Source organism: Phoca vitulina, unplaced genomic scaffold (genome assembly GCF_004348235.1).
Source record: "Phoca vitulina isolate PV1807 unplaced genomic scaffold, GSC_HSeal_1.0 scaffold23, whole genome shotgun sequence".
NCBI lineage: Eukaryota > Metazoa > Chordata > Mammalia > Carnivora > Phocidae > Phoca > Phoca vitulina.
The window spans coordinates 16,063,968-16,079,148 of NW_022589726.1; the positions used below are offsets into that span (position 1 = coordinate 16,063,968).

General features: G+C 45.2%; 1 protein-coding gene across 1 annotated transcript; it reads right to left on the reverse strand.

Moving 5' to 3' along the window:
• Positions 1–13,427: 13,427 nt before the first annotated feature.
• LOC116642190 (olfactory receptor 10P1) lies at positions 13,428–14,366 on the reverse strand. The gene has a single exon (XM_032420360.1). It carries the CDS (start codon positions 14,364–14,366, stop codon positions 13,428–13,430), a length of 939 nt encoding a protein of 312 aa, XP_032276251.1.
• Between the last annotated feature and the right edge of the window lie 815 nt (positions 14,367–15,181).

Consider the following 15,181-nt stretch of genomic DNA (forward strand, 5'->3'; position numbering starts at 1 on the left):
TTTCCTCGAGTTCTTGGAGATAAAGGCCTGATCCTTGGGTATTTTCAGAGGAGAGAGAAGCTAGGACCCTCAGACCCCAGGGGTCAGGCCTGCTCTGTGCATTGTGAATGTGGGATTCCTTGGCCTGCCCAGCTAGAGGGCCCAAGCCACTGACGTGCTGCTCAGAGCTCCGCTTCTGGAAGTCTCCTTTTATGGCCTTGACCTGACTTGTTTGTAGGTGCAGAGTTGCAAAAACATGCACTTGAGGGAAGGCTGAGGAGGGAAGGCAGCTGTGCCCATCTTGGGTGCAGATTGAGCAATTCCTGCTCTATTTGGAGGCTCAGGGCACCTTCTGGGGCTACGATTCCTGGAGATCTCTCTATCTTCTTCTCCCGGACTCCTCATTGCAAGCTTTTCTCTCTCATATCAGTTGCCTCTGGTACAGCAAGAGCTCCTTTACTCTAGGCGCAAGGTCTGGTCTGTGTGACTGGGTTGGCAGGGAAGGAACGGGAGTGGGATCTGGCTCAGACACTCAGGGGCCGAGTCTTGCTTGGTGTTGCTTTAGGTCTGGAAGCATCTGTCTAGTACTTCACTCCTGATTTACAATGGCTATCCTGGGATCCCTGAGGTGTTGATGTTCTCTACGTAGCTTCCTTCTCACCTGCTGCCTGACTTGCTCTCTATTTTCTCCTCTGGTCGTAAGGTAGAAAGGCACATACAATTTCTCTCCTTTGACCAGTCAAAAGGTCTGATCTGACCCCTAGACTCCCAAGATGATGCTTTTGTTTCTTGTAAACTGTCCCCTATTTCTACTTGGAGGCCACCTTGATTTGCTGGCCAGAGAGACCTTACTTTTCTTGGGAAGCCAGTTCTTGTTTGTTCATGAACTCTCCTTCAGCAATAAGCCGTAGGAGGGGCCAGTACAAGCGGGGAAATCACTCTCAAGACACAATAAATGGGGGCCTTTAAAAAAGCATTGATTTTCAGTTTACAAAATTAACATTGTTAATTGCAGAGAATTTTGCATTCAGAAGAAAAGAAAATAACTATTACCATTTTGGTGTTAATGTCCTTGGGAAATTATTGCACTCTGGTTTCCCTCTATACATGTATATAAATATATCTTTAAAAACTAAAAATGGGATTTTATTATTTAAATTGTTCTATAACCTTTATTTTCCACTTTATTAAGCTATATTGTAGTACTTTACCACACAGGTAGAATTCTAAAGCATGATTTTAATATCCTTATAGTATCAATATGTGGATAAATACTATAATATTAAGCAACTCCTATTATTGGAATTAATCATTTTTGGTATAAATATTGCAGAGATAGAAATCATTGCAATTATATCTTTGTATTCTTATGTCTTTTATGAACACAAACTTCTAGAAATAAAATCGCTGACTAAAAACATGTACAGTTTTAGAGCTTTTGAAACATATCGCCAAATTGCCTTCCAAAAGAATTTTTATTGTTTTACAGTCCAATTTTCAGGGCAAGGAAGTGGACTAAGGGTCAGGAATATGTTGGTGTTAGATGGCCTGGGGAAAAGAAAGATGGGGAAGGGTGAATATTTAATATTCTTATAGTGCAGAAAAGGTCTGATGAAGAAGACAAGAACCCACCTTCCCTCAGTTGACGAAGGACTGGGTGAGACCGAGGTGGACTGGGGGGCAACATGAAGCATCACAGTCAGACCCAAGGATGACTTCTTGACAGAGTTGGTGTCTGAACAAGACGAGGGGAGAGAACTTTTCCTCCACTGTTCTGAGCTGGGGATATGACAAGAGGAGGGCATGATGAAATCAGACTGGCTCAGCCCTAGGTGGCTTCATGCTTTTCTCACTTGAGATCGTGACATCAGCTCTGGAGGTGGAGGTCCCCTATTTTCAGGGTTCCTGGATAGAATTGTTAGGAAAATACAGAGTGCTCTGTTAAATTTGGATTTCAGATAAACAACTAACAATTTTAAAAAAAAAAATTTTTTGGGGGGCACCTGGGTGGCTCAGTCGTTAAGCGTCTGCCTCCGGCTCAGGTCATGATCCCAGGGTCCTGGGATCGAGTCCCGCATCAGGCTCCCTGCTCAGCGGGAGGCCTGCTTCTTCCTCTCCCGCTCCCCCTGTTTGTGTTCCTTCTCTCTCTCTCTCTCTGTCAAATAAATAAATAAAATCTTAAAAAAAAAAAATTTTTTTTTTTTTAGATTTTATTTATTTGAGAGAGAGAGACAGAGATAGTGAGAGAGAGAGCACAAGTGGGGAGGAGAGGGAGAAGCAGGCTCCCTACAGAGCAGGGAGCCCAATGTGGGACTTGATCCCAGGACCCTGGGATCATGACCTGAGCCGAAGGCAGACGCTTAACCTACTGAGCCACCCAGGCGCCCACAACTAACAATTTTTTAATATAAGTATGTCACATAAAATATTTGGTCACAGGGATTTAGGACTGTTCTGTCTTTCCAGGGAAAGAAATATTCAGGGGGTGCCTGGCGGGCTCAGTTGGTGGAGCGTGTAACTCTTGATCTTTGGGTTGTGAGTTTGAGCCCCATGTTGGGTGTAGGGATTACTTTTTTTTTTTTAAGATTTTTATTTATTTATTGAGAGAGAGAGAGAATGATAGAGAGAGAGCATGAGAGGGAGGAGGGTCAGAGGGAGAAGCAGACTCCCTGCTGAGGAGGGAGCCCGATGTGGGACCTGATCCCGGGACTCCAGGATCATGACCTGAGCCGAAGGCAGTCGCTTAACCAACTGAGCCACCCAGGTGCCTGGGGGGGTAGGGATTACTTAAGAATAAAATTTTTTTTTAAGAAATATTCGGGACAGGGGTGCCTGGGTGGCTCAGTTGTTAAGCGTCTGCCTTCGGCTCAGGTCATGATCCTGGGGTCCTGGGATCGCCCTGCATCGGGCTCCCTGCTCCACGGGAAGCCTGCTTCTCCCTCTCCCCTCTCCCCCTGCTTGTGTTCCCTCTCTCGCTGTGTCTCTCTCTGTCAAATAAATAAATAAAATCTTTAAAAAAAAAGAAATATTTGGGACATATTTACATTAAACATTATTTATTGTTCATCAGAAAATCAAATTTAACTGGACATCTTGTATTTTCATTTGTTAAATCTGGCAAATCTATACCCAGGTGTTATTCAAGCAGGGCTGGAACTGCAGTTGGAGATGAGGAGTTAAGTAGAAAGCTCTGCTCACCTCCATTCAGGAAGAAGGAAGCCTCTTGGGAAATAGAGTAGTTTCCTGTGATGGGAGCTTTGTTTGACCAAAGCTCCCAGATCTCTGATTCACCTCTTGGATTTACCACAGGTTCCACTGTCCTCAAGATTGAGCTTCTTAGGGTCTACTGGGTAGTTGAGAGAGCCAGATTGCAGAACTGTAGCCTGGATCAGCTTGAGAACATTTTCTTACTCTGGCTTTTAAGACATCTGACAAGTGCTGTATGTTGCTTCCAAATCCTATACAGCCACAGGGGTTCCTTTTCAGTGAGAAAAGTGAAGCACTTAAGAAGATGTCTTGACATTCCCCCAAAACCTTCACAGAGGTGGCCAGCACCTAAATTTGATAAGATTTATTTCTCAGTCTCTGGTATGAATGTACATCTGGTGTACCTGCCATTTGCTTCTCTCTAGGTGCTGTGAGTGTAGTCTTATCAACATAAGGGGCCATGTGGTGTCCTAAGCGTGGTGAGATGATAAGGATACCTGTGGATTCCGTGGACAGTGAGCTGGCCAGCTAAGCTGGTGTAACTCTGAGGCAACACAAGAAGGATGAACTTCTGTACCTTCCAGGAGAATGCCTACCAATTCTAGAGGTTTCCCACTTATAAGATAGGGAAAAATGTGGGTGCCTGGGTGGCTCAGTTGGTTAAGCGACTGCCTTCAGCTCAGGTCATGATCCTGGAGTCCCAGGATCGAGTCCCACATCAGACTCCCTGCTCAGTGGGGAGTCTGCTTCTCCCTCTGACCCTACCCCCTCTCGTGCACTCTCTCTCACTCTCTCTCTCTCTCAAATAAATAAATAAAATCTTTAAAAAAAAATAGGGAAAAATGCACTTTCTAAACTCAAATTTTGCATACCTAGTCCAGGCGAGAAGTGGCTTTCTGGCAGTCCGGACTGTCCTGCTTCTTCTCCATGCCATTCATCCTCTTCTTCCTGTTGCTCTGTTTATTCTCTTCAGCTCCTTGTCTGTTCTCATCTTCCTACTTTCTCCAAATTCACATGATCAGAGGGAGAATTTACAGTGTAGAGAGTTAAAAGTGTGGGCACTAGAGTTGGAAACTCAAATCTGTTACTTCCTAACTGTGTTACCTAGGGAAAGTTCTTCAACATCTCTGTGCCTTGGTTTCCTCCTCTTGTTGAAATTGACATAATAACAGAGTTTACTCAGAGGTTTATTTACTATGAGGCTTAAGCTTTGGGGGCTTTTAACTTGTGTGGGCTCCTTATAAGGGCCTGGAAGGAGCTCTAGCAATTGTGTGTCTATGGTTATATGTTGTTATGAAAATTGCAAAAGTAATGTATTTTAACTGTAATCTGTAGCAATTTCTGTCTCTCTGCACTCTGACTTCCTCTCTGTCACATTTCCCCTGTGGAAGATGGTGTTCAAGCGGCCATGGATATTCTTGGATTTAAGGCAAAGTTGAGTTGGAGATAGATTAAGTTTGAGTTTGGTGGGATGTGTTTATGTAGCTCACAGTCATTTCTGAGTACGGTAAGGTGATTGCTAGCTGTCCTGATGTAGGAATGGCTTCCAGGAATGTGCCTTTTACCCAGTGCGCCCTATCACTCAGCATTACGGCACGAAGTGAAGCACCAGAGGTTAAATCATGATAGAAATGTATCTGATGGTGCCTGGCACTGAAAATCTGTGGGTAGTAGAGGAGAGACAAGATTGGAATGTATGGGTTGAGAAGTTGTTCTAGGGGAAAAACCTTCCAATCATCACATGTGTGGAGGTGTAAGCAAGGATTTGATTTTCATCTTTTACATTAAAAAAAAAAGTTCTTTCCTGTTAGAGATGTCCTTGATAATTCAGGAATAGATAATTATAAACAAACCATTAATTCTTTTCTTTATAAAATGGGGATGGAGGGGTGCCTGGGTGGCTCAGTCGTTGGGCGTCTGCCTTCAGCTCAGGTCATGATCCCAGGGTCCTGGGATCGAGCCCCACATCGGGCTCCCTGCTCAGTGGGAAGCCTGCTTCTCCCTCTCTCACTCCCCTTGCTTGGGTTCCTTCTCTCGCTGTGTCTCTCTCTGTCAAATAAATAAATAAAATCTTAAAAAAAAAGAGAAAACCATTAAAAAAATAAAATAGGGATGGAATATTTGATTAAACTCAAATACTTCATTTTAACTAAAATTTGAAAAGATGTTTTGGATGTTTCAATAGAAGAAGCAAGAAATATAGATAGTTCATTTGGATGTGTATGAAGTTACCTGGTTTTGGTTTTGTCCCCATCAGATTAATTTATAAAAGAACTGAGAGAAAATCTAGATGAAAATAATGAAATATGACACAAAAGCAATGAAGATAAATGACAAAATCAACAAAACCTATTCTTATATTGAGAAATGAATTGGACTGAAAATTTCAAATTGTATTAAAAGCTGTAATTCATCAAGAGGAAGGGATAGATTTTGCATGAAATATAGGCTCTTGGATTACTAGATTACCTCTGACAGATGGTATTTCCCAAATATTACTGCAGCAATATTTCCCATCCCACATACACTTCTGCATGGTGACCTTGGCACTCCCCTAGATTAAGGGGTGGAGTCTCAATCTCCCTACCCTTGAATCTGGGCTGGCCTTAGTGACCCACTTGTAAGCAATGGAAGGTGGTGGAAATGACGCTGTGCGACTTCCAGGGTTAGGCCAGAAGAAGCCTCACAGCTTCTGGCGTGGCTGTTTGAATGCTTGTTCTCTGGATGTTTCCTCTTGGGATACTCACTCTTGGAATCCAGCTGCTGTGCTATGAGAAGGCCAAGCCACACATGTGTAGGTGTTCTGGTCGACAAACCCAGTCATTGCAGGCAACTGACAAGTGAATGCAGAAACTGTTGGGTGATTCTGCTCCCTGCTGTTCAAGTCACTTCTAGGTCTTGAGTCCCTCAGCTGATGACACAGACATTGTGGAGCCGAGACAAGCCATCCTGGTTGTGCCCTAAATTCCTGACCTGCAGAAATTATGAGCATAATGAAATGACTGTTGCTTTATGCCACTAGGTTTGGGGTGGTTTGTTATGCAGCCATGGTGACTCGAATACCACCCGGTTAATGAGGAGGAGTGAATCATACAAATGTATTGGAAAGAATTTTAGATTTATTGCTGATTAGACATCAAATGTTGACCTCAAAAAAGAAAACATAACATTTAATATGTGGCTATAATAATGAGAACTTCAAACTGGCTAATGAGTGAAGCTCATTCAAAGCTATGTAAGATAATTCATTGCACAAGAAAAAACTTGGAATGTTGTGAAAATTTACAACTAATAGATAAAAGAAACTTGATAGAGGTTTGGCCAAATTTGACAACATCCTGAAAACGTACATAAAAGTACAAATAATGAGCTGTGAAGTTGAAAAAAATTTTCTAACCTATCAATGAAAGAACAACAAATTTTAGTCAACCATGCTAGGGGAGAGACCAATCATCTTTCTACTCCCTCTGTGGAAAGTGCATTACAAAATCACTGTCATATGAATATGAAGGCAATGAAAGAGTACACAGCAAAAAATGTAGGAGGAAAAGAATTATAAAGGTGATCAGGTAGTTAATGAACAAAAACATACTATTTTTCTGGATATGACGTGGCATTGACGAGTTCAAAAAATTTCTAATTTTTATAAATTCTTTTTTCATTTTATTTCATTTTATTTTATTTTTTTAAATCTTTTCCTTTAAGATTTTTATTTACTTATTTGACAGAGACAGAGAGAGACACAGTGAGAGAGGGAACACAAGCAGGGGCAGTGGGAGAGGGAGAAGCAGGCTTCCCGCTGAGCAGGGAGCCCGATGCGGGGCTCGATCCCAGGACCCTGGGATCATGACCTGAGCCGAAGGCAGACGCTTAATGACTGAGCCACCCAGGCGCCCCTCTTTTTTCATTTTAAATAAACACTTGTACCTAATTTTATTTTAATATTTTTGTTTTATTTTATTAAATAGGGCCATCTCAAATTATATAAGCTTTAGGTCCCACAAAATTGGGATCTATCCCTTTGCTTATCACATAGAATTTGTATGGGAATTAAATAAGACGATTACGAGTCAAGAGGTTACTATCATGTTACTATAGGAGTACGGTATGTACTTACACAATATTAGCTGTTATTATTACTATTCATTCTGCCTCAACTGCCTTTCTGTGCTTCCTGCTTAGGCCTCAATCACTTCCTTTATGCCTCAAACTTCTACCAACTCACTGCACTGTATTTTCCCCTTCTTTTCAATGGAGAGTGTGCTGGAATTGCCTGGATTCCAGTTACAGCAGTGGAATTTGTAAATGGTAGACATTTGTCTTGGGTTTTTTTTTTTTGTGTGTGTGCATGTCTTTCCAGCATCTTTTAAACACCCTCTAATGTTTGGGAAGTTTCCTGTCTTATAAGTCCCGTCTCTCCAAAGCAGTAGCCAGAAAACTTGCATTCCCAGCTACCTCTGCAGTTAGGGTGCTGGCATGTGACTGGGGTTCTGCTGGTAGGTCATACATTGGTTTGGAGCTGAGCAATGGGGCAGAGGGATGCAGAATTTATGGTCTGGAGAGCGTGTGGGGAAGGCATCTGGCTGTTGGGGGGCAGCTGTGGCAGAGCTCTGATGTCTGGTCCCGAGGGTCATCGGTATGCACTGGGCAGCGTTGGGTGAACTGAGTGCTGGTGTCAGGGGTGTGGACGCTGGAGCGCCCTTGTGGGCTGTTGAGTTTCATCCCTGATGTGTATGTAGCTGAGGACCCTGGCTCTCTGCCTCCCTTGGAGACTGCATGGTTCAGTCGTCTTTGATTAATTCTTCTCTGCCTAAGATGATCAGAGCAGAATCTGTTGTTTGCAATTGGATGCCCTGATTAAGAAACTAGTTAGTGGTCCCTGGGTCTCTTTTTTCTGCCACTGTTATCTATTCTTCACATCACAGCTAGAATGATCTTTTAAAAACTCAAATCCCATCTCATCACTCAGGATGAGCCCCCAAATTCATAAGTGACCCCAACATCCTTCATGCTCTGTCCTGGGTGGGAGTGGGAGCAGCAAAATGAGTTTTCCACAAAACGAGAGGATTTTTTTTATTCCTTTCCCAGAAGGGAAGAAGGGTAGAAACATCTCTTGCCTTTCTCTCAAGCTTTCACTCACTTCCTGGGAGGAGGAGAACTTACTGGTGATACTGGAGAAAGCATATTGCCCATGCATGGCCTAAGCTCTCTTCGGCTTGCTTTCTCAGGTTGGCCTGCCTTAGGCTGCACACACTTTTTTCCCCTTCAGGTGGCGAGCTTGGGGCTGGGCTTGCTTGGAGTGACCCGTAATTTGTACAGGTTTTCTGCCTGTAACTGGGTGTGGGGGTGAGGGTGGGGGTGGTGGTAAACGTGGGGAGTAGGAAGCTCATTTTGACTTTGGGTTCAAGCCAAAGTCAGTAATAAAGCTGATCATCTGCTCCCTCTCTATTACCAATGTATTTTCTTAGTTGGTAGAGAACCCAAAAGGGAGAGAGGTTAACTGGTTAACTGGACCTTTTCGGTTAACTGGACCTCTTCACGCCCCAGCAATTTTGGTCTCCCCTTATCTCTCCCTCCTATTTTGTCACTTCCGTGTTGCTCACTATACTCAATTGTAAAGGATGCCTTGCAGTTTCTAGATTGTACCACGCTCTTTATCACCTATGGGCCTCTGTACATTTTCTTCCCTTTCTTACCTCTTTCCCTGGATAACTTCTTGTTATTCAGAATTCAGTTAAGATAGCCTCTCCTTCCTGAAGCGTTCTCCAGCTCTCTCAGACTGGGTTCGGGACCTCTTCTTTGCCCCTCACCACCTGTCTTGCTGCTATCTTTGGTACACATCTCATATAAAATTGTAAGATTGTAATTGGCTGTTATCCCCAGTGAGGTTGCGTTTTATTCTCCTCTGCCCCAAATTCCTGGCACACACTTGACATGGTATTTTCCTTTTTAAAAATTTTATTTATTTATTTTTAAAAGATTTTATTTATTTATTTGAGAAAGAGACGGAGAGAGCACGAGTGGGGGGAGGGGCAGAGGGAGAGGGACAAACAGACTCCCTGCTGAGTAGGGAGCCCAATGCAATGCAGGGGCTCCATTCTAGGACCCCGAAATCATGACCTGAGCTGAAGTCAGACGCTCAACCGACTGAGCCATCCAGGTGCCCATTGACATGGTATTTTCTGAATGAAAAACTTGATCTTCCTAAAGGTGCATCATGGCACACTGGAGGGCCACTCGTATTGGAAGTGTTCTGTAAGAGAATGATTCTCTAAGCGCTTAGTTTCTGCATGCGTGGAGTCTTGAATGGACAGAGCTCCCCAGCCTGTTGCATCTGGCTATAAACAGCCTTGCCTGGGACTCTTCATGGGGAAGCCCCAAAGAGTGGGATTTAGTTATGCAAGTGAGGTTCCTGCAGTTACTGAGAGAAATGAGCCATAGCCCTTGCTTGGCCTCAGTAGGCTGAGGGCTGCCCAGGAGGGGCTCTGTGACCTTCATGTCTACTCCAGCAGCCAGCTCCCAAGGGTCCGGCTGCCCCCTATGGACAAGAGGCCCATGGAGCTGTCAAGAAGTTGGGCTTTCATGTGCTCAGGGAGTCCAGAGTGCATGCAGCCCAAGGTGTCGCCCTCATGGGTTGGAGGGCGGGGAGTCTAAGGGGTCTTCTGAGAGGTCAGCTGTCTGTAGTGGTCCTGAATATCTTCACGCATATTCAATACTTTTGTCTGTTACCTGCTGGCCCCACCTCATGGTGGCTGCTTTAATGGTGCACGTGCGCGGGGCGCCTGGGCAGCTCAGTCCGTTAGGTGGCTGCCTTCGGCTCAGGTCACGATCCCAGAGTCCTGGGATCGAGCCCTGCGTCAGGCTCCCTGCTTGGCGGAGAGCCTGCTTCTCCCTCTCCCTCTGTCTGCTGCTCTGCCTACTTGTGCTCTCTCTCTCTCTCTGTTAAATAAATAAATAAAAATCTTAAAAAAAAAAACAAAAAACAGTGCACGTGCACATTAGAGCTCCAACGGTGTTCTATTGAAATACTTGATATGAAAAAGTATGATTGGAGGGGCGCCTGGGTGGCTCAGTCGGTTAAGCGTCTGCCTTCGGCTCAGGTCATGATACCAGAGTCGTGGGATCGAGCCCCGCATGGGGCTCCCTGCTCAGCGGAGAGCTTGCTTCTCCCTCTCCTCCTCGCTCAGTGTTCTCACTTGCTATCTCTGTCTCTTGCTCTCAAATAAAAAAAAAAAATCTTAAAAAAAAAAGTATGATTAGATATGAAATCCTTTCTCATTATTACAAAACTTTTCAAAATTATCATTTGTCAGTGAAAGAAAAGGAAGAGCTAGTAAATATAAATATGTACTTGCATGTAATTCAAATTATTGCAAAATTTTGAGTGACTTTGAAAAGGTTTTCCGGTTTTGATCACTCACTTCCGTGAGTAGTTTTCTTTGATGGTGACCATCAGTTATTTATTTATTTATTTGACAGAGAGAGAGAGACAGCGAGAGAGGGAACACAAGCAGGGGGAGTGGGAGAGGGAGAAGCAGGCTTCCCGCCGAGCAGGGAGCCCGATGCGGGGCTCGATCCCAGGACCCTGGGACCATGACCTGAGCCGAAGGCAGACGCCTAACCGACTGAGCCACCCAGGTGCCCCAACCATCAGTTATTTTTAAGAAATCAATACTGAAAGATCTTGATCAGGAGGCATTTAGTCATTTTCAAGCCCAAAATGTAATATAAAAATTATGTTTACAGAAAAAAGCTCAAGTTTCTTATAAAAATATGAATATTTTATTTGGAAGTTTTATGTAAAACCAGTATTTAAAAACTTCCATATTACTGTATATTTTCTTTTCCTTATAATTATGTAGTGAAAAGAGAATGCAGTGAATTTTTTCCCATCAATGCCCCCAGTTCCCTTCAGTTTACTCTGGTGTGCCACTCAAATATTAGCACTTTCTATGTGTGCCATGATGTGAGGAAGGTTGGAAGTACTGCACTGAGCCACTTCTTCCAGGAAGTCTTCCAGAAACACACTCAAACAGTTATCAATCATTAACCTTCCAATGCATGTTTATACATCTTTATAATTACTCTCATTTTATGTTTCTGTCAGTTTGTTTTCTCTCCACTCCATTCTCCCCATGACCACCCACAGATTAGGAGCCCCAGGAGAGCAAGGTGTTTTCTGAATATCAGGAATGCCATAGAGTTGTGGGCTCATTGACTCTGACTATTTGTCTGAGGATGTTCTCTGACCCCCAAGTTCCCTTTAGCTGGTCTTTTTTCTTTTTTAGCTGGTCTTTCTAAACAGGGTCCAGACCATTTTATTCCAAATACACCAGGGTTAAGGTTTTCCCTCTGATGCCTCCAGCCTCCAAAGTGATTGCATCGGTCAAAATTCTTGACAATGACAGAAGCTGCCTGGTTGAAGAAACAGAAGAATAATTGATTAACAAAATATAGAGGGATGAGGACCATGCCAGAGGCTAAGCTTCTAGGAGTAACTTCCAAACATGACCTGGTCAGCTGAGGAAAACCCTGGGGCTGCCACCAGGGACCAGATGCCACTTCTATGCCAGAAACTTGCTGTTGCAGCCTTCTTTGCCATCCCCCAGGAAAGAGTGCTGCTCCTTGCCTCTTGTGGGCACCAGCTACTTAGGCACAGGTGCACTTATTGGTCGAACTAGGTCACATGCCTGGAGGGCTGGGAAGAGTTCTCAGCTGCACAGAGGGAGGTTGTTTCTTTGCCCACCAGACTTCTAAAGAGTAGAGTTCTGCAAATGTTGAAAGAGTGTCAGATGCTAGGTGGCCAAAATGAGTGTTAAATGTTTACTCTCTAGGTCCTCTCCAGGATGGCCCGAGGGCTTCACCCAGTCTGAGGTGCTGGTGAAGGAGGTATGGGATCAAGCTGATGGTACACACTGGGAGGGTAACGGGGAATCCAGGGAGATGCTCTTGTCCGGTTGGACATCCTATCACCGGTTATGGATGATGTCAGAAATCAAGGGTGGAGAAAGGCAAGGAAGAATATTTAAATATTTATTTGGAATATTTCAAAGGGGGAATAACTCTCCTTCTAAAAGGCCCCAGAGCGTAAGACTGCAGTGTGTTTCTGGGAGAAAACTAGATCAAAGAGCCAGGCAAACTCCTTCATGGGCGCTGGGCAGGTCACTGAGTTGGTGTCAGTTTCATAGACATTTGCCTTCATGACTGACACAGACTTCTCACTACTGGTATAGACACAGCAGTCACCTTGCTCAGGGATCCAGAACAATCTAGAAGATGCTCTTCCCCATAAATATTCTTCCTTGTGAGCAGCAGTCCCTTCCAGTCTATCTTGTCCTAATAACCCATGCTCTGATGGTGAGTCTTGGGTGTGGGACGGGAGGTAAGATACAGATTTATCTCTGTTTTAATTCCAACATTTTCTGCCAGGAAGCCTTACTTCTTTGAGGGGCTGCATGGTTTCTGTTCAGCTGGGGTTTAACTCCAGCACCTGAAGTGATTGCATCGGTCAAGTGCGGGAAGAGCTATCTGGAGCAAGACGGGTAACACATTCTGTAAAACACTAAGAATTTAACCAAAGCAAATATAATGAAAGACCCATCCTACAAGCAGAGGAGGCCAAAGTTAGTCAGTTCTCTACTGTCTTAGAGGCAGTTCAATCACTGGGACAACTAGCAGGAGATCTTGCACGTGCCAAGTGCTCGGCTGAGTATTATTAGATAAATGAACAATTCCTACTTATAAAGATGGGGGAACTGATGAACAGAAAGATGAAGTGATCTGCCTAAAATTAGGCAGCCAGTGAGACAAACAGGACACTGGGCCCAAGTCTCGTACAAGTCTGGGTTCCCAACATTGGCAGGGCCTTATCACCCACATTCACCCCACACACAAGATTATCCTGGGCATCTTCCTTGTTAGGCAGGAGAGTCTCACACTTTCTGTCTTTGCTCATAGACCTAACCTTCCTCCCACCCCCACTTTGCTTACGGTATTTTTTTTGCCTTACGTCATTTACTCTACAGCTTCCACTTAGAGATTACCGTGTGCTGGGCATTGTGCACCCTCTCAGGTGCCTTCATAACAGTTCTAGTGCTAGTTGTTCTTTCATCATTGCAGAGAAGGAAGCAGAGCTCTGAGAGTTTAAATTACCAACCCAAATCGCAAGATTAGTGAGTCGCAGAATCTGAAGGCTGGGAGGAGGAGTAGTCAGTGAGCGAAAAGACATCCCCTGAGTCCCTTCAGGGTGAGGAGACCTGCCTCTTGACCATGCGCCGCAGGGCACCTGCCACCTCCTTGTTCCGAAGGGTATAGATGATGGGGTTGAGCATGGGTGTGATGACTGTGTAGAAGAGGCTGAGGATGCGGTTCATGGTGACAGAGGAGCCCCCCTGGGGCTGGATGTAGGTGATGCTGGCTGTTCCAAAGAAGAGGAAGACCACAAGCAGGTGGGAGGAGCAGGTGGAGAAGACCTTGCGGCGGCTCTGGGTGGAGGCCATTGCCAGGATGGCCCCCAGGATGCGGGCATAAGAAGCCATGATCAGAGAGAAGGGGACCATGATGAAGACCACGGTGGCTGTCACCACAGAGATTTCACTCTTGTGCTTCCCAGCACTTGCCAGTCTCAGTACTGGCAGGATGTCACAGAGGAAGTGCGGGACGATGGGGTGGCTGGGGAAAGGCAGAGTGAAGATGAGGGACGAGTGGGTGGTGGCTGTGATGATGCCCATGAGCCAGGAGACAGCCACCATGGCCATGCAGGCCCGCCAGTTCATGAGGGTGGAATAGTGCAGGGGCCGGCAGATGGCAATGTAGCGGTCATAGGCCATGGCTGTGAGCAGGCAGCACTCTGAAATGCCCAGGACAATGAAGACGTACATCTGGGCTACACAGCCCTGGAAGGAGATGGCTTGGGGGTGTGGGGAGGCCAGGTCGGCCAGGGTCCTGGGCACAATATCCGTGGTGTACAGGAGCTCCACCACTGAGAGGTGACGCAGGAAGTAGTACCTGGGTGAGTGCAGGGCAGGGCTAGCCTGTGTGAGGAGGATGATTGTAGAGTTACCGAGCAAGGTGACCAGGTAGACCAGAAGCACCACCCAGAACAGGGGGCCCTGTAGGGCCCTGAGGTCAGAGAATCCTAGAAGGAGAAATTCAGGCAGAGTATGATTTTCCTCAGCCATCACTTCAGGCCAGAACCTACGGCACAACCAAGGAAGAGACATTTATATAGAAACGAGCAGCATTTCTGTAATTTAGTAAAGCACTTTTCATACAGTCCCTCTGGAATCAACTGAGAGAGTTAGGGTCTCTACTTTATGGATGAGGCCATCTCAGAGGGGCTAAATAATTTGCCTGAAGTAATACCAAGGAAGTTGCAGGCCTGGGACTTGAACGTAGGTTTCTTGGCTCCAAATTCGCTGTGTTTCCCACTGTTCCTGATGCTCTAAGTCTTGGTGCAGGGTCTAATTCCCAGGGGGAGAGACCGCAGCCCTGTACTTTGGGTCTTCCTTCGGAGTGGAGATGGAGCAGTGCTACGTTCTAAGCCCCTTTGTATTTCCTGGACTGAAACCCCAGCCTGAAAGAGATGATGTAGCACCTGCGTCATGGACTCAGTCAGGGACTGTCCTAAGCTGGTATCTGATGATCACCATGGTGGGCTGTGGATTTAGAATGCCATGCAATGGTGGGATTGTGATAATACTGCCGAACTGTATCATGCTTTGGGATTCTATCAAGCCCTTTTTCACAGATTACTGGATTTTAGCCTATGTCCTGTGAAGGGAGTGGGCCAGGGACTGGCCACACTGTATTTGGCTCCCTGTGCTGAGCTACACCAGCTACTCTGTTTTAGCACGCTCTGTTCTCCCATGCGTTTCCACAGAGTGTGCTCCTGCAGAGAATGTTTCTATGCATTCTATTAAAATCCTGCTCATCCTTCAAGCTCAACTCAAATTCCACCTCCCCTATGGCAGCCTCTCTGCTCCTCAAGGTCAGA

Excerpts from the sequence above, each read along its gene's own strand:
- LOC116642190 (XM_032420360.1), bottom strand. The coding sequence starts at position 14,366 with ATGGCTGAGGAAAATCATACTCTGCCTGAATTTCTCCTTCTAGGATTC.